General features: G+C 44.5%; 1 protein-coding gene across 2 annotated transcripts in view; it reads left to right on the top strand.

The window, feature by feature from the left end:
* The first annotated feature begins 15,629 nt into the window (after positions 1 to 15,629).
* Positions 15,630 to 21,120, top strand: part of LOC144682763 (tumor necrosis factor receptor superfamily member 19-like) — a 101,836-nt gene continuing 96,345 nt past the window's right edge. Inside the window, exons 1-2 of one of the 2 annotated variants that reach the window (XM_078545424.1) lie at positions 15,630 to 15,868; positions 17,617 to 17,745. In XM_078545424.1, coding sequence (XP_078401550.1) covers positions 17,677 to 17,745 — 69 coding nt within the window. In that variant the 5' untranslated portion in view covers positions 15,630 to 15,868; positions 17,617 to 17,676. Of the gene's footprint in view, positions 15,869 to 16,102; positions 16,230 to 17,616; positions 17,746 to 21,120 lie in introns of those variants that run through there. The other variant, XM_078545425.1, reaches the window with a different exon arrangement.

Below are 21,120 nucleotides of genomic sequence, written 5' to 3'. Positions count from 1 at the left end.
TCTTCCACTGGAAATTACTTGGTCGAGCAGCTGAGTGGGTTGTGCACAAATTCAGTAGGCTAATACAAATGTAAAATACTGTGGATGCTCTAAATCTGAAATAAAAACAGAAAATGGTAGATATCCTCAGTAGATCTGGTAGCGTCTGTGCAGAAAGAAACAGAGATAATAGGCTAGATTTTGCTAAATAAGAGGAATTTCTGACACTGGGATCAAATGTGGGTCACGCAGCTTCACAAGCAGATGGTGGGACTTCCTCAATGATCTTCCCATCTGTATCCAATTAATGTCTGGCAGGCAGAGGAGCTGGCCAATGCCGGGTGGTGGGCAGGAGAAGGATCAAAGGAAGGCACCATATTTAAAGGCCAGTCTTCTGCCTTCAGACAGGCTGCACAAACGGAGGGCATTGGAAGTGGTGCAGAACAAGGGGGTTGTGGAGGGATGGCTGGAGTCAAAAGAAGGGTGGCTTTATGGTTCAGTGACCCCTCCTTGGAGGTGCTTCTGCAGGTGGTGAGGGAACGGAGAGATCTGTTGTGAATACTAATTCCCAGTGAATGGGAGGAAGAAGCCAGCAAGCCTCATAAAGAAGGCATGGCTGGAGGTGGATGAGGAATACCTCACAATGGAGACCCATGGTCAGTCAGAGGTGATGGTTGCATTGACAAGGCTGAATGACAGCTTACAGCAAGTGTCCCAGTGGTATGATGCTGGACAGATGAAGTGACACAGATGGGCAAACACAACCAGGCAGAGTGATACATTCTACGTAAGTGGTTGCAGGAGTAGTGAGCTCCAACGCTAGGGAGTGGAGAAGAACACGAGGTGATATGCCATTGTTACAATCCCGATGGAGAAACAATGAACCAAAATAACAAAATTTACCGTTTGACCCTCAAATGAAGACATTAACAACAAGATTCCATTTGTTGTGCCAATACTTTAACATGAATCAGAACTAATTCAAATTAAACATGAATTAACAGGCAAATGATATTTTAAATGTAACGGTAAACGTTGCTTTAAATAGTTGACACAGCAAACTAACTGAAAGTTAGTGTGTACCCGGCTTGTGTTCTCCGCACTCTCCTTGACAGTAGCGAAGCATGGACAATTTATGCAAGCCAAGAAATGTGGCTGAACAGCTTCCACCTCCACTGCTACAGATGAATATTGGGCATCTCCTGGGAAGACAGAGTGCCGAACATAGAAGCACACCAGCATGCAGGGAGCCCCAGCATGTTTTCCCTCTTGAGTCAGCAGCGACTCCAAGGCCTGGGTCATGTGAGCCAAATGGATGATAGCTGCATCCCCAAAGACATGCTCTATGGCGAGCTTGTTATTGGCACAAGACCCACAGGTCACCCACATCTGCGATACAAGGATGTCTGCAAGTGATACTTCAAGTTGACTGGGATCAGAGTCAATGCATGGGCAGTCCTCATTGCTGGCCGGAGTGCCTAGAGACGAGGGGTGGAATTTCCCACTCTGGAGGCTAAGTGTGGTGGCAGGCAGGAAAGGTGGCGTGGTTCTCGCCGGCCATTGTGGCGGGTTGCCACACCAGTTCATCCATTTCTTAGCTATTTATGTATGCAGGAACGTGCAGTACACCATATCTCGTGGTGGGTGGGCTGGGATTCATCGATCCTGCTGCTACCTCATTGACTTATATTTTCGGGTACCATGCTTAAACGGCACCTGCACACACATCTATGGCCCAGGATGTGTCATGCCAAGCGCCATAATGGCCCCAAGAAGAGACAAGTGCTGTGCCCCAAAGTTCAATGACAAGGCACTGGTGACACTCCTCCAGGCAGTCGAGGGCCGTTGGGAGACACTTCTCCCCCATGACGGGAGCTGGAGATCCACCAACCTCACCACCAAGGCTTGGGAGGAGATTGCCAGTGGGGTCAACGCCAATGCTCTCCATGACAGGACCACTATCCAGTGCAGGAAGAGAATGAATGAGCTCATTCGCTCCGCCAGGGTAAATCAAACTTCTCCTCAGTCTCTATTCACACTCTCATATGGCCATCAGGCATTCACAAAGTTACAGTCCATAGGGATTTCACACACTATCAGCACAAGGGACATTACCACTGATACTCTCACACACACAATTACATCTTCATTTCTTGTCACATCCAGCACAAGTTGCGTCCTCAGCCCTTACATAGGTCCACTCAGCACATACAGAAGGTCCATCCTGCTTACAGTCTATCCATCTGTCTTTATGCAGGAAAAGCTCACCCACAGCAATAGGGTGAGATCCCAGACTGGAGGGAGGATTCCGGAACTCAGGCCACTCACCCCCTTTGAGGAGCAGGTGGCAGAGCTGGCTGGCAAGGACAGGGGCTGTTCTTGCGCCAAAGGTGAGATTGGCATCTCCCAACAAGCCAGTGAGGCCCCATCCACTAGTCTTTACCCACTCGCTGAAAATGTTGACTGCCCTTTAATGTAGGTGACTATCCAGCCAATCGCTAATCATCTCTTCTCTCTATTACAGACACCAGCAAGAAAAGGAGGGGGCACATTGCCAGCCAGCCCATCGGCCTTAGCCCTCAGACCAGTTTGGATGAAGATTCTGAGGGCCCATTAGATGTAGAGCCGTCACAGCGTTCACTCGCACCCTCCACCAGCACAGAGACACACACCTCTGGGTGGGACCCAGTTCTAGAACATGCTGGGGGTTATCATCTGGCGAGCACAGCACAGATTCTGGTCCACAGCAGGCGGAGGCAGTGGCAGCCAAGGTCACTGACACTCGGAGGACTGCTGGAGGCCAGGCTGATGATGAGCCTCTGGGATTGGGCCAGTGCTCAGAGAGATGTTGGAGCTCTAAAGACAGGCAGGGGTACAGCAGGCAGCATTGTCAGAGGTTGTCACCAGGTTACAACGGAGGCTGGAGGAGCCTGTCCATGTTCAGTCTGATATCATTGCGCTGGACAGCCCATCGAGGGCGGCGACAGCCATAGAGACCAATGGGAGCAGGTTGTGTCTGATATGTACGAGGGCCTGCACACAATCACTTCAACCATGAGAGTGTTCCAGCAGTGGCTAGGCAAGAGGGGGTGAGGCACCTTGATCTCCTTCCAGGCGCCCCTTCTCCTCAAGGAGTCCGGAACGGCTTCTTGGGCATCCACAGAGAGGAGGAGCATTAGCTGGACACCCTGGGGCAATCCACCCAGGACTCTCCTGGGCTGTCCAGCCGCTCTGAGTCCCCTCTGCCGTGACCCCAGAACTTCAGCTCCTCAGGCCAAGAAGAGTGCACCTGCCCCATGCAGGAGACCTAAAGTAAGCCAAGGCCCTCCAGGCCTCTGCCCTCCAGAGGATGCCTGCAAGGTCATCATGGACAATAGGGCATAGCAGTATGTCGGGGAAGTACCAAGATGTAGCAGTAGGGTAAGTAAAATTAAGAAATTTTGCGAGCACAAAGGTGTTCACAAACTGTGTATACTTTGCACATCTCTAAGTATTTTGTGTTTCTCTGAAATTCTCATCTAGTGAATGGCTCTTCTATCTGATGCACTGAGGTCATACAAGTGTAACTGGTGCCCGCCCCCCCAACCCTTCACATATCTCCAATCATGCGCTTCAGTCTATGGTGTCTCCTACCATCTCGGTACAGTGTGTCGCCTTTCTGTCCATAGCAGCAAAATGAGCAAAGCCTCTTGCTCTAACAGCATGGTGGTTTGGCAATGCATATCTTAGGCTTGCATCTGAAGAATATATCATTTGGCCTCATGAGCAATAATTTTGCAGTTTGGTTTATTCGTCTGATGCTGCTGCACTGAAAATTTGTAACTGTGGATCTTATAAGTTATAATGGCGACCTGCATTGGAGTCAATCTAACTCGGTGCATTTTTCCATGGGCTTCCATGTAACGTCTGTCAGGCTTGGGTGTGGGTTACATTTCAAGTGATAGTCGGGGATCTTAGGCACGCATAGTGGCCTGTAGCGTGACATCGTGACCATGTGAACAACTTGGCATCAGCCCTATAGTAATTTCCATTCTCCACCTTCATGATGCAGAGCTATGATCCTTGCTAGCACTTGGTGACCCCTGAAATGTCTGCGAGACGGCCGCAAGTATGCGAGATCAGGGTTGTGTGTCAAGGACCCAGTTGCCGGACTATTAAATAGAAGGATACCACTCTGGACCTGAAGGTCTGGCTAGCATGGCTTGACATAATCCCTGAGCCAGATCTCCGATGAGCAATCAACATATGATTGTGACAGTGCCATCAGTGTACCAGGTTTCCATGTGTATATCTGAAACTGCTGGAATGAAAATGTGGAGGCCTCAAATAGAATCAGAGTGAAGCTCCTGTACATCTGATGGATGCTCTTTATTATGAACTAAGTAACTAATTAATGCCTAAATGCAGGGTCGGCATTTTCGGAGCTACAGATGCCGAGTTAATGCTGGATGGGAGCCTGGGAAGCTCCGGGCAAAAGCTGGGTCATGAGTACATGTCAATGATCAGAGGATGGTGATGCTGAAGCTCTCTCTGTGCACACAAAGGTGACCTACTCACAGGCTTGCATCCATAACTGAGAGTGACAGATCACAGAGTCCTAAAGAACAATCTCATGCTGGGGACTCAGTCTGATGATGAGGCCAGAACATTATTCTTGCATGAGGGATGGCCTGTGGAGAGATGCTGTAGTCCAGAGTCAGATCAGACCTCAGGCGTTAATGCGAGAATCATTGATTGATGATTGTCCTCCTTGAGGCATCTTGCAACATCCCAGGCGTACTGACATGAGTTCATTGAGGTTTGCAGTGCTGCTCCTGGCTCTTGAAGGCTGCCATAGGCAGTGAAATGTTGGTGCGATGCTTGAAAAGGCTGCACCATGTCAAATTTCTTCACAGTGCATACTGATGGAGTTCCATAACAGAACAGCCACATGCTCCAGAGGCTGGCTAGCCTTCCAAGGATGAGTCCTTCATCATGCAAGATTGTAACTGCTCATTCAGAGATTGATGTCCTTCACTGAGATGTTGAGGATAGCAAAGAAGTTGTTAACGTCAAGTGCATGGAGGGCACAGGTGAAAGAGTCTCATATGAGCTATTTGTCATCACTATCCTGGAACCTTGTGGCTATAAGGATCTCACAGGTAAACTGCCCCGTCTGGCCCATGCTATGGCCTCTTCCTCTGGGGCCTCAACTTCCTCGCCCTCATCGAGCTCATCCCTCACGACGTCCTCCTCATCGGAGGAGATGTGCAGCTCCTCCATCTCTCCATCTGGCGACAGATCACCCCTTTGGAGCGCCAGGTTATGTAGAGCTCAGCAAGTCACGATGATGCAGAAGACCCTCTGGGGAGAGTACGGAAGAGCACCGCCTGTCGGTCTAGGTGTCGGAAATGCATCTTCAAAATTATAATGGTCTGCTCAATCAAGGAGCGTTTTGCAGAATGAGCCACATTGTGCCTCTCCTCTGAAGCACTTTGTGGGCTCCAAATGGGCATCATTAGCCAAGCCTTTTGCGGGTAGCCTTCATCACTGACGAGCCAACCCTGGAGTGCTGACGGCCTTTGAAGATCTATGGCACTTGCAAATGACCCAAGATGTAAGAGTTGTGCAAGCTCCCAGGGTATCTCCTACAGACCTGCATAATCTGCTTCTGGTGGTTACAGATCAGCTACATGTTGAGAGAGTGGAAGCCTTTTCTGTTGATGAATTGTAGTACCTGTTCCCAGGGAACTCTTAAAGCCACATGTGTACAGTCGATGGCATCCTGCAGCCATGGGAAGCTGAAGATCACTGCAAATCCCACTTCTCTGACAGTCTGGCTAGCTTCATCCAGGGAGAGCCAGACAAAATTGTGTGTCTTGCTAAATAGAGCATTGGTGACCTCTCGGATGCATATATGTGTGGAGGATTTTGATATTCTGCAGAGGTCCCCAGTGGAGCCCTGGATCAAGCTACTCGCAAAAACGTTGAGTGCGGCGGTCACCTTTAAAGCCACTGGCAATGTATGGCCTCCCAATCCCTGCAGCAATAGCTCATCCTGAAGAATGTGGCTGATGTGAGCCACCACATTCCTTTACAAGTGAAGCTGTCCATTGCACTGTCTCTCACTCATATGCAGGTATGACAAGTGTCTTTGGTACACCCTTGGTCAAGTCAAACGCTTCCATGGAATTAATCTGTCAGACTCAGCTTCTGGGGCTTGATTGGGCCCTGTTGGTCTATGTTCCTCGGGGCGAGGCTCTTTCATTTGCCCTCCTGACAGCGATGGGCCCTCGTCTCCTCCTCAGTTGCCTGATTGCCATGCAAAGGCAGCGTTGCTTGTTCCATCCATTCTGTGGCTACCGCTCTTTCTCTATATCATTTTATCGATTTCTGTTAATTTCTCTATTTCTAGTTAGTTCTTGCTTCCTATATATGTATATATATATATAAATATATCAATTTCTCTATTTCTTTGAATTCCTCCAATTCTCCTTCTCTGTATATATCAAATTCCCTATTTCTAGCAATTGATCATATTCCATCTTCCATATTCATATTCCATTCTGCACTCCTCTGTGTCTCTGTGGGACATTGAACAGAGACATTGATTGAATAGAACCCTGCAATGATCACTTTACAGCGCCAAGCTAGGGATCTATTCTGAAGCCCTCATTCCAGGCATTAGATCCCCAGGTCATCCCTTGCAGCTGTCACACAGCCTTGAGAATCACTAGAAGCACACCCCCTCCCCCTCCGCCCCAGCAAATGCCCCAGGCATAAGAATGCTTTCACAAAGGGTGTAAGATCTGGATGAATACAGCCAGACACTATGAGCCTTAGTCAGGTGTTATGAAAATATAACCATTTTCATAATACTATTGTGGGTTATTATAAAGTAGGTTTATAGGGGTGAGTATGGATGATTCTGTCTGTGTGTGATTTAATTGAATTGGAGTCTGCTAGACTGGAAGCTTGAAATTATCAAAAGGAGTTAGGTGTAGAAGGGTACTTGAAATGCTAATGAGTAAACATGGATGACCACTTTGCAGAGCACCTTCGGTCTGTCCGCAAGCATTACCCAGACCTCCCTTTCGCTTGCCATTTCAACACTCCACCCTGCTCTCATGCCCACATGTCCGTCCTTGGCTTGCTGCATTGTTCTAGTGAAGCTCAACGCAAACTGGAGGAACAGCACCTCATCTTCCGACTAGGCACTTTACAGCCTTCCGGACTGAATATTGAGTTCAACAATTTTAGATCATGAACTCTGTCCTCCATCCCCACCCCCTTTCCGATTCCCCCCCCCTCTTTTTTTTCCAATAATTTATATAGATTTTTCTTTTCCCACCTACTTCCATTATTTTTAAATGTATTTCCATCCATTATTTTATCTCTACCTTTTAGCTTCTTTTGATTCCTTCTCGCCACCTCACCCCCACTAGGGCTATCTGTACCTTGCTTGTCCTGTTTTCTACCCTTAATTAGCACATTCCTTAAATAATATTACCACCTTCAACACCTATTTGTCCTTTTCTCTGTGACATCTTTTGGTTATCTCCATCTATCACTGGCCCTCTATCCAGCTCTACTTGTCCCACCCCCCTTAAACCAGCTTATATTTCACCTCTCTTCTATTTTTACTTAGTTCTGTTGAAGGGTCATTCGGACTCGAAACGTTAACTGTGCTCCTCTCTGCAGATGCTGCCAGACCTGCTGAGTTTTCCCAGGTATTTTTGTTTTTGTTTTGGATTTCCAGCATCCGCAGTTTTTTGCTTTTATATAAACATGGATAAAGTCTTAGCATATAAGGTGTGAAGGAAATTTGCATTTTTAGATAAGTGAAGTTGTTTGGATTTCAAAAGGATGGTAGGATGTTTATAACTGGCAAGATAAGCAAGGCCAAGCATTGTGTTTATTTTTCCAAAAGGAAAAAGGTCATATTAGCAACATGAAAGATTTTTAAATTATGGGAAAATTAAATTTTCCAAAGACATATGGAACAATGGAATTTACAGATTAAAGAGAGAGAAACATATACAAAGAGGAATGAAGAGCTATGTTGGGGGGGCCCATGTAAGATCTAACAGGAGTGTGTGAAATAGCCTTGAAGGAGCCTCGAGCCATGTTTGAAAAAGTCTGCTGTGTCACAGAATCACAGTGCAGAAGAGGCCCTTCAGCCCATCGAGTCTGCACTGACACGTGAGAAACACCTGACCTACCTACCTAATCCCACTTGGCCCATAGCCTTGAATGTTATGACATGCCAAGTGCTCATCCAGGTACTTTTTAAACAATGTCAGGCAACCTGCCTCCATCACCCTCCCATGCAGTGCATTCCAGGCCATCACCACCCTCTGGGTAAAAAGGTTTTTCCTCATATCGCCCCTAAACCTCCTGCCCCTCACCTTGAACCTATGTCCCCTTGTGACTGACCCTTCAACTAAGGGTAACAGCTGCTCCCTATCCACTCTGTCCATGCCCCTCATAATCTTGTACACCTCGAGCAGGTCGCCCCTCAATCTTCTCTGCTCCAACAAAAACAACCCAAGTCTATCCAACCTCTCTTCATAACTTAAATGTTTCATCCCAGGCAACATCCTGGTGAATCTCCTCTGCACTCTCTCCAGTGCAATCACATCCTTCCTATAATGTGGTGACCAGAACTGCACACAGTACTCCAGCTGTGGCCTCACCAAGCTTCTATGCAACTCCAACATGACCTCCCTACTTTTGTAATCTATACCTCGATTGATAAAGGCAAGTGTCCCATATGCCTTTTTCACCACCCCACTAACATGCCCCTTCGCCTTCAGAGATCTATGGACACACATGCCAAGGTCCCTTTGTTCCTCAGAACTTCCTAGTGCCATGCCGTTCATTGAATACTTCTTTGTCAAATTACTCCTTCCAAAGTGTATCACCTCACACTTTTCAGGGTTAAATTCCATTTGCCACTTATCTGCCCTTTTGACCATCCCGTCTATATCTTCCTGTAGTCCAAGACACTCAACCTCACTGTTAACCACCCGGCCAATCTTTGTGTCATCCGCAAATTTACTAATCCTACCCCCCACATAGTCATCTATGTCGTTTATATAAATGACAAATAATAGGGGACTGAGCACAGATCCCTGTGGTACGCCACTGGACACTGGCTTCCAGTAACTAAATTTGGAAAAAAGCCTTTGGTGTTCCACTGTCAAGTGGGTGCTATGGTAACTGGCTGGCTTGCTTTTTAAATTTAAAGTCTTTTTTGGACTGTTGCCTTAAAGGGGTGTGTAGTTGGGAAATAGGCTAATTGAGAATTTTAGAATTTGTTGTAGTATTAAGTAACTGTAATCTTATGTAAGTGCTTGAAACCTTTTCTTTTGTTAATAAATATTTTAATTTAAATTTTAAAATCTCTTAATATTTTAATGGACTCATTACTTCTGAATTCAAAGCACACATCTCGTAATAAATATAAATTGCAAAATTGTTGTGATAGCATGGCCAACTTTCCCTTGTGGATTTGGTCCACTTGGCACACATCACCTACCATGTCATAACACAGGAAACTGTCAAGCTATCTCCTTTGGAGTAGGTCAGAGCCCAGATTTGCACTAATGCAATGACTGTAATCATTGTGGCATGTAAAGCCTGAACCTCTCAGCTGCAATGTGTAGAGGTCTTTGAAGCTTTTTGCATATGTACTTTAGCTGTTGCCCCTTTACAGTGGGATCCTTGTGACCTTTACGCATTCATATGAGAGGGACAAATGGTCATTCAAAACCAATCAAAATTTGGCCCCAAACTGCACTGGTTTCTTACAGGAATGCGCACTATGAGTTAAGGGGCCCAAATCCTTCAGTTTTTTTTATTATTTGTTCATGGGATGTGGGCATTGCTGGCTAGGCCAGCATTTATTTCTCATCCCTAATTGCCCTTGAAAAGATGGTTATGAGCTGCCTCTTGAACTGCTGCAGTCCATGTGGTGTAGATACACCCACAGTGCTGTTAGGGATGGGGTTATAGGATTTTGAACCGGCGACAGTGAAGGAATGACAATATATTTCCAAGTCAGGATGGTGAGTGGCTTGGAGGGGAACTTCCAGGTGGTGGTGTTCCCATCCATCTGCTGCCCTTGTCCTTCTAGATGGTAGTGTGCCCTTGTCCTTCTAGATGGTAGTGGTCATGGGTTTGAAAGGTGCTGTCTAAGGGGCCTTGGCGAATTTCTGGAGTACATCTTGTAGATGGTACGCACTGCTGCTACTGTGTGCCGGTGGTGGAGGGAGTGAATGTTTGAGGATGGGGTGGCAATCAAGCGGTCCGCTTTGTCCTAAACAGGGTCAAGCTTCTTGAATGTTGTTGGAGCTGCACTTATCCAGGCAATGGGAGAGTATTCCATCACGCTCCTGACTTGTGCCTTGTAGATTGTGGACAGGCTTTGGGGAATCAGGAGGTGAGTTACTTGCCACAGGAGTCCTAGCCTCTGACCTGCTCTTGTAGCCATAGTATATATGTGCCTCATCCAGTTCAGTTTCTGGTCAATAGTAACCCCCAGGATGTTGATAGTGGGGGGTTCAGTGATGGTAATGCCATTGAATGTCGAGGGGTGATAATTAGATTCTCTTTTGTTGGAAATGGTCATTGCCTGGCACTTGTGTGACGCAAATCTTACTTGCCACCTGTCAGCCCAAGCCTGGATATTGTCCAGGTCTTGTTGCATTTGGACATTGACTGTTTCAGTATCCGAAGAGTTGCAAATGGTGCTGAACATTGTGCAGTCATTGGCGAACATTGCCACTTCTGACCTTATGATGAAGGAAGGTCATTGATGAAGTAGCTGAAGATGGTTGGGCCTAGGACACTATCCTGAGGAACTCCTACAGTGATGTCCTGGGGCTGAAATGACTGACCTCCAACAACCACAACCATCTTCCTTTGCGCTGGGTACGACTCCAACTAGCAGAGAGTTTTCCCCCTGATTCTCATTGACTCCAGTTTTGCTCGGTCTCCTTGATGGCACACTCGGTCAAATGCGGCTTTGATGTCAAAGAGGGGAATCAAATTGGCTGAAGACTGGTAACTATGATGCTCAGGACCTCTGGAAGAGGCCGAGATGGATCATCCACTCAGCATTCCTAGCTGAAGATTATTGCAAATGCTTCAACCTTATCTTTTGCATTGATGTGCTGGGCTCCCTCATCATTGAGGATGGGGATATTTGTGAAGGCTCCTCCTCCAGTGAGTTGTTTAATTGTCCAACACCATTCATGACTAGATGTGGCAGGACTGCAGAGCTTAGATCTGATCCATTGGTTGTGGAATCGCTTAGCTCTGTCTATCTCTTGCTGCTTATGCTGTTTGGCATGCAAGTAGTCCTGTTTTAGAGCTTCACCAGGTTGACACCTCATTTTTAGGTATGCTTGGTGCAGCTCCTGGCATGCCCTTCATTGAACCAGGGTTGATCCCCTGACTTGGTGGTAATGGTAGAGTGGGGGATATGCCGGGCCATGAGGTTACAGATTGTGGTTGAGTTCAATTCTGCTGCTGCTGATGGCCGACAGCGCCTCATGGTTGCCCAGTCTTCAGCTGCTAGATCTGTTCAAAATCTATCCCATTTAGCACGGTGGTCGTGCCACACAACATGATGGAGGGTATCTTCAATGTGAAGACGGGACTTTGTCTCCACAAGGAGTATGTGGTGGTCATTCCTACTGATACTGTCATGGCATTCGTTGATATTTGAGTATTCTTGACATATCTCAGCTGAGCCTTGCTCTACATATTCTGAAGCATAAATTATTAGAGTGCCCCAAAATGCAGTAGTTGACTCCTCCCACAAGCCCTCAGACCCCTCCCCTGGCAATTTTTTTCCTAGGTTCACAAGAACATAAGAAATAGGAGCAGAAGGAACCCATTCAGCCCTCGAGCCTGCTCCGCCATTCAATAAGGTCATGGCTAACCTGATGGTGGCCTTAACTCCGCTTTTTTGCCTAACCCCCATAATCCTTGGCTCCCCTGTAAATCAAAAATCTGTCTAACTGAGCCTTGAATATATTAAATGAACTAGCCTCCATTGCCACTGGGGAAGAGAATTCCTTAGATTAATGACCCTCTGAGAGAAGAAATTCCTCCTCATCTCCATCTTAAATGGGAGACCTCTTATTTTGAAACTGTGCCCCCTAGTTTCACATTCCCTCGTGAGGGGGGAACACCGTCTCAGTATCTACCCTGTCAAGTCCCTTTTGAATCTTATATTTTTCAATAAGATCACATCTCATTCTTCTAAACTCCAATGAGTATAGGCCCAACCTGCTCAGGCTTTCCACAAAGACAATCGCTTTATCCCCGGAATCAACCCAGTGAACCTTCTCTGAGCTGCCTCCAATGCAAATATATCCCTCCTTTAATAAGGAGACCAAAACTGTACGCAGTACTCTATGTGAGATCAGGAGAAATATCTTCACTCAAAGGGTCATGATTCTTTGGAATTCTCTAACCAAAGGGGCTGTGGATGCTCTATCGTTGAATATGTTTTAGGCTGAGATAGACAGATTTTTGGTCTCTCTCGAAATCAAGGGATATGGGGAGTCGAAGCAGAAGGTCAGCCATGATCATATTAAATGGCGGGGCAGGCTTGACGGGCCATGTCCACTCCTGCTTTTATTTCTTATGTTCTTATGGAAATAAAGGGAGGCTTCAGAGATTATTTTTATTTTTCAATCCTACTGTGTTTTATCCACTCTGACCATCTCCCATTTTCAGCTGAAGTATCTATTGCCAGAACCATGAATAATCACAGGCTACTTGTGCACACAGAACACTATGACAGGGCAGCATCTCAACAAAGGGTTTGGAAGAGGTGAAAAAATAAAAGGGACAGACTCCTGGGTTGCCAGGCAGCAATACGTCTTGGAGTGGTCAATGTCACATGTGCGTCACCACCCCAGGGAATTCAACAATGTAGTAGAACTCTATAGCTCCCTCCCTCTCTATCTGCATATGATGCCAAACTCTGCAGCTATGTTGAAGAACACACCCATGACCTGTCACATGGCTGCCTTGATTGATGTTACACAGGTTCCTCATAGCACCTTGAAAGGATAACAAAAACAGAATTACCTGGAAAAACTCAGCAGGTCTGGCAGCAATCTTCTCCACCGATGCTGCCAGACCTGTGAGTTTTTCCAGGTAATTCTGTTTTTGTTTTGGATTTCCAGTATCTGCAGTTTTTTGTTTTTATCTTTTTGTTTTTACCTTGAAAGGATCTTGTGCCAAAAAAAAACTCAGGGAAGTGGTTGCTATCATATTCTGGCAATGGAAAGAGGCTGAAGATCTTCGCAAAAAAGGTTGTAGAGGTGTGCAAAGGCAGACTTGGACAATCGGGTCTTTAAAAATAACGCTCCTCCAACTTATGCTGCCTCTGGATATGCTATGAAGGATAATATCTAATGTGCCAGTATTCCTCCTCTTGCATTAGAGTGGTATAGAGATGTGTAAAGTGAATACAAATTTCTGCAATGATTTTTAGTGGAATAACAGTGTTAGTGCTGCAGATAGTAGGGCAATTTATATGAGATGTAAAGTATAATGCACTGATGCACTAACTGCAGTATAACTGAGATTTTAGCCATTTTGGTTGGCACTCAAAGCTCTGCCAAAGACAGAGGTCTGGGAACATGTTACCTATCTGTTCTCTAAATTATGGATGATGGTTTGAGAAAACTATAAATGGAGTAAAAGGAACATAAACAATTTGTAAATAAGCACTCTTAAAATATTGAGAACCAATATTTTCTGCATATCTCTTATCTGAACAAAGAAATCTGAAATGCAATTCATTCACTGAGAGGATCTATCATCATTGCCTGCATGTGTGTTATAGATGTTTGTATTATAAATGTGCCAACTCATTTATCATTCAGCCAGCAACAAGGTTTTTGCAGTCCACCTTAAGCAATTGAACAAACATCACAGAAAACAACAGGTTCCACTTCAAATGCTTTTGTTTGTTTGTTGATGCATGAATTTGAAAGACTATGTGGTTAGTTATTGGGAGCAAGGCAAATACATGTCTGAAATTGAGAAAAAGCATTGCTTTACATCTCAGGGTTTTTGTTACAATTATTCTTATACAAGAGTGTGGCATCATATTTTGCTTCCTGCAATGCAATGCACATGGCAAATGTAGCAGGCATTATCCTTTTACAGGTATTTAGATTGATACTTGAAAAGGAAAAATTTGCAGGGCTATGTGAGAAGGAGCTTGTGGAGGAGGTCTAATTGGATAACATATTCAAAGAGCCAGCACATAATCTCCTGTGCTCTGTGATTCTGCAATATCTTAGAGCTTATATGAACACAGGTCACAAGATTTGTTACAGTCAACATCAGGCCTTTTATAGAATAATTTATTTGCATCAAAACAAACAAGTGGAGAATATTAGCCAAGTTATGGCTGTTAAGTTAAAATTGTTTTAGATATCCACACAGTGGCAAAAATCCATGTGCAAATACTTGGCAAATGCCAAAAGTAAAATACTGTGGATGCTGGAAATCTGAAATAAAAGCAGAAAATGCTGTACTTACTTAGCTAGTCAGGCAAAATCTGTGGAGAGAGAAAAACAACATTAACATGATCAACCTGAAAAGTTAACTCTGTTTCTCTGTCCATGGCGGCTGCCTAGGAAATACCAGATCTAGTTGCTAGGGATGTCTGCAAGCCATTCATATCTTGTGTTAGTTAATTCATATCTTTGAAAGGGAGCAGGACAAATGCATGTCGAGAATTCAGAAAAAGTGCAGAAAAGCTAGAAAAAAAGAAAAGAAAAATGCTTTCATGATTCCAAACTCCAGTCAAAAGTACCCTTGACAGTTCACCTTGTGAATAGTTAAATTACACAGAACTGAAGGCTCCCAGGTTCATTCCTAGTCTGTGTTAAACTAGATGATCTAAACCAGAGTGCAGCATTCAGTATCCCTGTGTTCAAAAGGAGAATATCACCACCATTCCCACTTAAAATCAACATCTAACGTTGAAATCTGTATGTTTGGACATTGAATCAAACAAAATTCAGTTTTGAAGCTCCTTGCAGTCAAATAGGCTGCCCAGTACTGTCAAGGTTCATACATGGACAATGGACTGGAGTGGAATTGGACCTATACTAGGAGTCAGCACTTACTTAAGTGAAAGGGGGAGAAAAGCTGGCAGAGAAAAACGGGCAAAAACATATCAAAGTCAAATTCCCATATGAAAAATCCCGCCAATATTAAGTTGCATGAAAATTATCGATTTGTTGCCCCATTTTGTAGCACATAAACTGTTCTTTGTATACAGTTGTGAGATTGTATATAACTTTATACGTACTCCGGCTCATTATAGAGGATAATATTTCATGCAATCCACTTTCAACAAGAATCTTGCAGTCATTTTTTGTTATAAGTGAGTTGACGCATTCAGCGAGATTTTCAAAGATGTATGCGTTGACAGTAAACGAGGTACTGCATCTAGCTGTGGATGCGTGTCTTTGTCTAGTGCTAGTCAGGATTACGTTTTCAATTTAAGCAGGCATGTGTGCAAACCCAGTCTGAAGGAGGATTAAAGTTCTGTTCTATACTATTACCAACTTTCCCCAGGATGCCTCATTCCTAACCAATCCCTTTGCAGTCTGAAGTTTAGATGATGTCATGGGATCTGAAGAGCGAGATGAAAGGGATAGACTGTAACCCCTGGCGCTGAGAAGTGCTTCACACACACACACACAGAGCCTTGGAACTCCCAAACACTTCAGAGCCGCAGCGATTAGACTCAGATAAAACATCACAGGGCGCAGGAAGGCTGCTACGGCTCGCTTGCTTTTTTCGGATTGCTAGGGACAAGAAAAGGGATCGGCATCCGAGAGAAAAGGAACCGACTTTCGAGGTACACAGCGACATGAAATGGGGTCTGTGCCTCTAACTCTGCGCTCGGTGCTGTACCTGGTCAAATGCTCCTGGCTCCGCCAGCAGCCTTTGATCGCTCAGTGATCTCTGATCAGATTACCAGAGGCGACTGCTGCTGGCCCTGGCTGCAACCTTTTTGAAGTGGCTGCACTTCATTGGAAACGTTGCTGGGGCGATCAGAGAGTTAGTTGGGCGTCGGGTGGCGGGGGAGTTTGCGGACACTGAGCCGGGGAAAGGAGAGGCCGTGGGGGTGGGAGGCGACTTTAGATCTGAACAGAGCGAAAGCAAAGGAGAAAAGTCAAATCAAGAATGAAGATCGCGAGTTCAGGGCAGGTAGAAAGGTGCTCGCGGTCTGGAGGAAATGGGCGGCAGATTGACTTGTCCGAGAGGCGAGTGCCAGTAACTTGCTGTCCCATTTTCCAATTGTTAATGAAATTGGTGGCTCGGAATGATTTTGAATTGTTGCCGATCACTAGGGTTGGCACGATGGCTTTCAACATTTCGGTGCTTTACTTTTCACACGCGCGGATAATGTGTTTTGGGGGGATTTTATTTTGAGGGGTAAATGAAAGGGGCGAGTTTGATCCCACCCCGGGTGGGAGGGGGTTCGGCTGCTCCTCGAAGGGATGGATGGTGATGTTTGATAATACCGCTGGATTCGGCCAATATTCGGCGTCTACGTTAAACGTTTACTTTCACCAAATTATCCGCCTCTTAGGATAGAATTGTAGACTGTGCGCGGATTAAATATCTATTTGTGGAGATCCAAAAGCCGCCATCTGGGCTGCGCGCTCAGACTGTGAGGAGAAAAGGGGAAATTTTCACTGAAAATAAACAAGGGCAGAAATAACCATTAACGCCTTCACCACATCAACTAATTATAGAGAGGGAAAGAACTTCTCCGCTCAGCTTTTTTTTCAAATGCACTCACCCTGTCGCTACAGAAAACATTCTTTGGCCTGAAGGTGTGATTGAGACGAACTGTAGTCAGTAAAGCATCTGACCCCCTGACCTCTGCCAATCCAACCGCAATTCAGGCGGAGTTGCAAAGCATTGTGCGAATTTGGCCACCTTTTTGGGGGGACTGTCTCTCAAGCACTATCACTGCTTCCATAAGCAGCCAACAAATCCCTGTTTGCATATAGATATTTCCACATCCAACTCCATGCGTCCAGATTAATCCGGTCCTGCTATGAAGCGGAAAGTATGGCCTTTAAATTTGATAATAAGGCAAAATTCTGCACGTTCGGCACTTGATAATTCTTAAAAGGATCTTGTGATCAACCTTAAAAACTCTTAGTTTTTTTTTAAAAAGTACAAATAAAAAAAACCGGGCAATCGGAAACACTGAATACGTTGGCAATACATAGCATTTGCTGACAAAGGACATGTTAAGGTTTGGATGTAATCCTTCGTCAGGGGCATTGTATATGTTTACAACTTTACAACAAAAAAACAGAATAGTCTTGCTGCAGTTTAATTTTAGAAGGGAACACGGTTCCAGACACTTCTGATATTCTATTATTTCTTTAAAATGAACATATTTTGCGGCATTGTGCTGGCATTACATATCTCTGTGGAACAGTATCACTCATACTTGACAAGGATTTCTTTAAGCACGCCAATGGAGTATCTTATGGTGCTGATATATGGACCGCTTGTTATGTGATACAGTTTATATTTAAAGAGAATTACTTGAGAATTACTAGAAAGTATTTTGCTTTCCAGCCCTGTTTGTTGATGAGAAAGCCGAGGTAGATCTCCGCGGAGATACTTTGTACCGCAGGAATGAGAGTCGGGATGTCCCACAAACAACAAGGCATATTGCAACACCTGCTGATCGCTTTGTTTTGTCTGGTAAGGAGTTTGCATTTGATGTCTTTGTACTAGTCCTTGAAAAAATCTCTACTTTTCAGCAAATCACAATGCACCATTATAGAAACTAATGCAAATATCAGAAGACCCCAAAATGATGATTGTGGTATTTTGTGTTCAAATGATAGCATTGTGTTTTGCACCCAAATACAGAATGCATTCACAAAAAGGGGGGCCATTTGGTTCTCTTCCGCAGGTCGGAGTGCACACTGAGAGGTTGGGCCTAATCTTCCGAGGAGTGGCAGTCACCATCGGATTGTCACTCAGCTCCTATTTTTTAACTCTGCGCTGCACCTCTGCATTTCTGGCCCGGACTTCCGAACCAGGCCTCTTCTGCAGAAAGCCCTGTTCGTAGAGCAGAATGGACATGGGGAGGCCAAGCCACGCCCCCTTTTTACGGCTCTGGCTGCGGTATTTTGCTAAGTCTTCATTCACCAACACAGTGAAAAGCTTTGGAACATCTAAATAGCTTTTCAGTGTGTTAGCGAATGGGTGTGTGTGGGGTAAGTGGGTAGGGTGGCAGGGGGTAGGGTGCCAGCTGGGTGGTAGGTGGCAGGGTGGATAGGGTGATAGGTAGTAGGGTGGTAGGTTGCAGAGTGAGTAGGGTGGTAGATGGCAGGGTGGGTAGAGTGCCAGCTGAGTAGGGTGTGGTAGGGCGATAGGGTGGTGGGGCCAGGTCGAGAGAGGAATTGGAGGATTGGGGGGTCAGAGGGCTAGGAGGGTCTTGGAGGGTCAGGGGTGGTCGGGGGAAGTCGGAGAGTCGGTGGCGGGAGAGTTAGGGAGGGTGAGTTTTATAGGGTTTTTTTCCTGTCTAACATTTCCTCAGTAACTATTCTGGTAAGTGAGTCAGATCTCTCTGAATGTCCGACTCTTAACTCAGAGTTGGATACTTTTTCAGAGGGTCTGGATGCTGGGGAATTGTCCATTGGAAGTTGAAACTTCCTGGGCAATTCCTGCAGACCCCTAGCGTTGGGACTTCTGAGGCGTCTCCGACATATCTTCTGGAATACCTCCAAGGTACGACCATCCAGAGACTGGAAGATCTGGGCTAATGTTGGCAGAATACAGATATTAGTCTGTGATGCTGACATAACTAAAGCAGAAGTAGAATATGAGAAGTATTGCACATTACTATCAGCTCTCTAATTCTCGGAAAGCATGTAACACAAAGGTTTCTTGTTATGTTTTTGCAAAGGATTGGCACTATAGTCAATCAAAAAAAAATCTGCACTTCTTTTGCCAAATACCATTATGGCAGATAATCTTTCCAAAATATTCTTTCCAAATTGATGTTACTGTTCACCCTTCAAAACTACTTGTGCACATATTCTAGAGTCCTTTTATATTCAGAAGAGGCAGGGAAAGGGTTAGTTTATATATACATAGTTTATTCAGAAACAACTGAATACAGTCAACCTTTGTTATTGCAGACAGCTCTTCTTATCAGGAATTTGGCTTTTGAGGTTTGAACATTTATACTCAGTATAATGATAGCCTTTGCTTGACCTGAGAGTAAATTTATTCTAATGAACTGTTTGTAATTATGGTTCCACTGAATTTGAATAATTTTTGCCTTTGCCTTAATTCACCAGCCAAACACATCCTTTCAGTGAAACATTTCAGGTCCTGTGCTATTTTTTGTTCATGAATAAAGATCAAACCAAATATACAAAATCTATGTAAAACTGCTACTTCCTAGAAAATAGATTTTTTTAACTTCTTTCTTTTAAAATTTCCATAAGAATTGATGGTGTACCACCAAATATCTTGAATTAATATTTTACAGCTGTGCTACATTGACCTACATTGGCTCCCTGTTGAACAAAGCCTCAATTTTAATACTTTTATCTTTGTTTTCAAATCTTTCCATAGACTCGCCTCTTCTTATCTGTGAAACCTCCTCCAGCCCTTTAAAGTTTCGAGATATCTGCACTCCTCTCATTCTGATCTCTTGGGCTCCCCAATTTTATTGGTTCAATATTAATAGCCATGCCTTCAGCTGTCCGAATCTCTGCCTCTTTTTTTCCTCCTTTAAGGTTCTTTTTAAAACCTACCTCTGTGAGCTTTCGGTCATCTACCCTAATATCTCCTTATGTGGCTCTGTATCAGATTTTGTTTGATTATGCTCCTGTGAAGTGTCTTGGGATGTTTTACTATGTTAAAGGTGCTATATAAATGCAAGTTGTTATTGCCTTGTCTCTCATTGCACTAAGTTCTGCTCACCCATCCCTCCTATGATCTACAATTGGCTACTAATCCCACAATATCTCTGGATTAAAATTCTCATCATCATCTTCAAATCCCTTTCCTGTCTCTGAAACTTCCTCCTGCCCTACAACTGTTTGAAAACTTGCATCCTATGAATTCTCCCCTCTTGTACAACGCTTCACCCCCTTCAACCCACCATTGGCAGCCATGCCATCAGCCATTTAGGCCCTGAACTCTGGAATTCTCTTACTTAAACCTCTCTGCCTTTCAACCTCTCTCATCTCCTTTAAGACCCTCCTTAAAATCTACTTCAGAGACAAAACTTTTGGTCACCCCTTTTAATAGCTCCTTCTTTGACTTGATGTCAGTTTTTCTCTGATACCATTTGAGTGAAGCACATTGGGACATTTTTATATTTTAATGCTGCTACATCAATGCATGTATGGCGTTTCATCCCAGTAAAGGACCTCTCAAATATGTAAATCATGCAACTGCCTGATTTATACACAAGGTGACTTGGATGTAAAGCTCACCAGTAAATCAGTTATTCCAATAAAATTTAATAACCTTTCAAAACAATAATTTGAGCAAAAATAATTCAACCAGCACATTTGTTTCAATTTATGTTTCAATATTAAGGTGAAATGAGCCAAGCAAAGTAATAAGACTGTAAGTATATACTTGTCCAGTTAAATTATCCTTCGGGTCTCATGCTGGGCTACACTCATCTGTCTGAGTGCACAACATTTTACTCGACTCCTTGCCGAAATCTCTCCAGTTCTTTTTTGACATTATTTGTTGAGTTGTAACTAACTGCACAAGGTGACAGGCTAGTTCAAAAGTCAGTAAAACATTTTAGGGCTACAGGTTATTTCTCAAAATACATTCAACTCATAGTTTCACCAAGCTGATTACATAAAATTCAGAATTTACAGAGCAGAAACAGGCTGTTTGGTCCAATAGGTCTATGCTTCACATGAGCCTCCTCCCACCTTATTTCAATTCATAAGTTATTAAGTTAGCTTCCTCTTAAATGCATCTAAAAATGATGTATACCAGTCGGAAGATTTGCATGTCTTGCTATTTTAATGTACTGTAGTTTGTGCGGATGTCTCCTTGGCAAGTCCAATTGGGGCCATGAAAATTTTG

Source organism: Cetorhinus maximus, chromosome 7 (genome assembly GCF_964194155.1).
Source record: "Cetorhinus maximus chromosome 7, sCetMax3.hap1.1, whole genome shotgun sequence".
Classification (NCBI taxonomy): domain Eukaryota; kingdom Metazoa; phylum Chordata; class Chondrichthyes; order Lamniformes; family Cetorhinidae; genus Cetorhinus; species Cetorhinus maximus.
The sequence above is the reverse complement of the archived record's forward strand: the minus strand, read 5'-3'. Positions and strand labels throughout refer to the sequence as shown.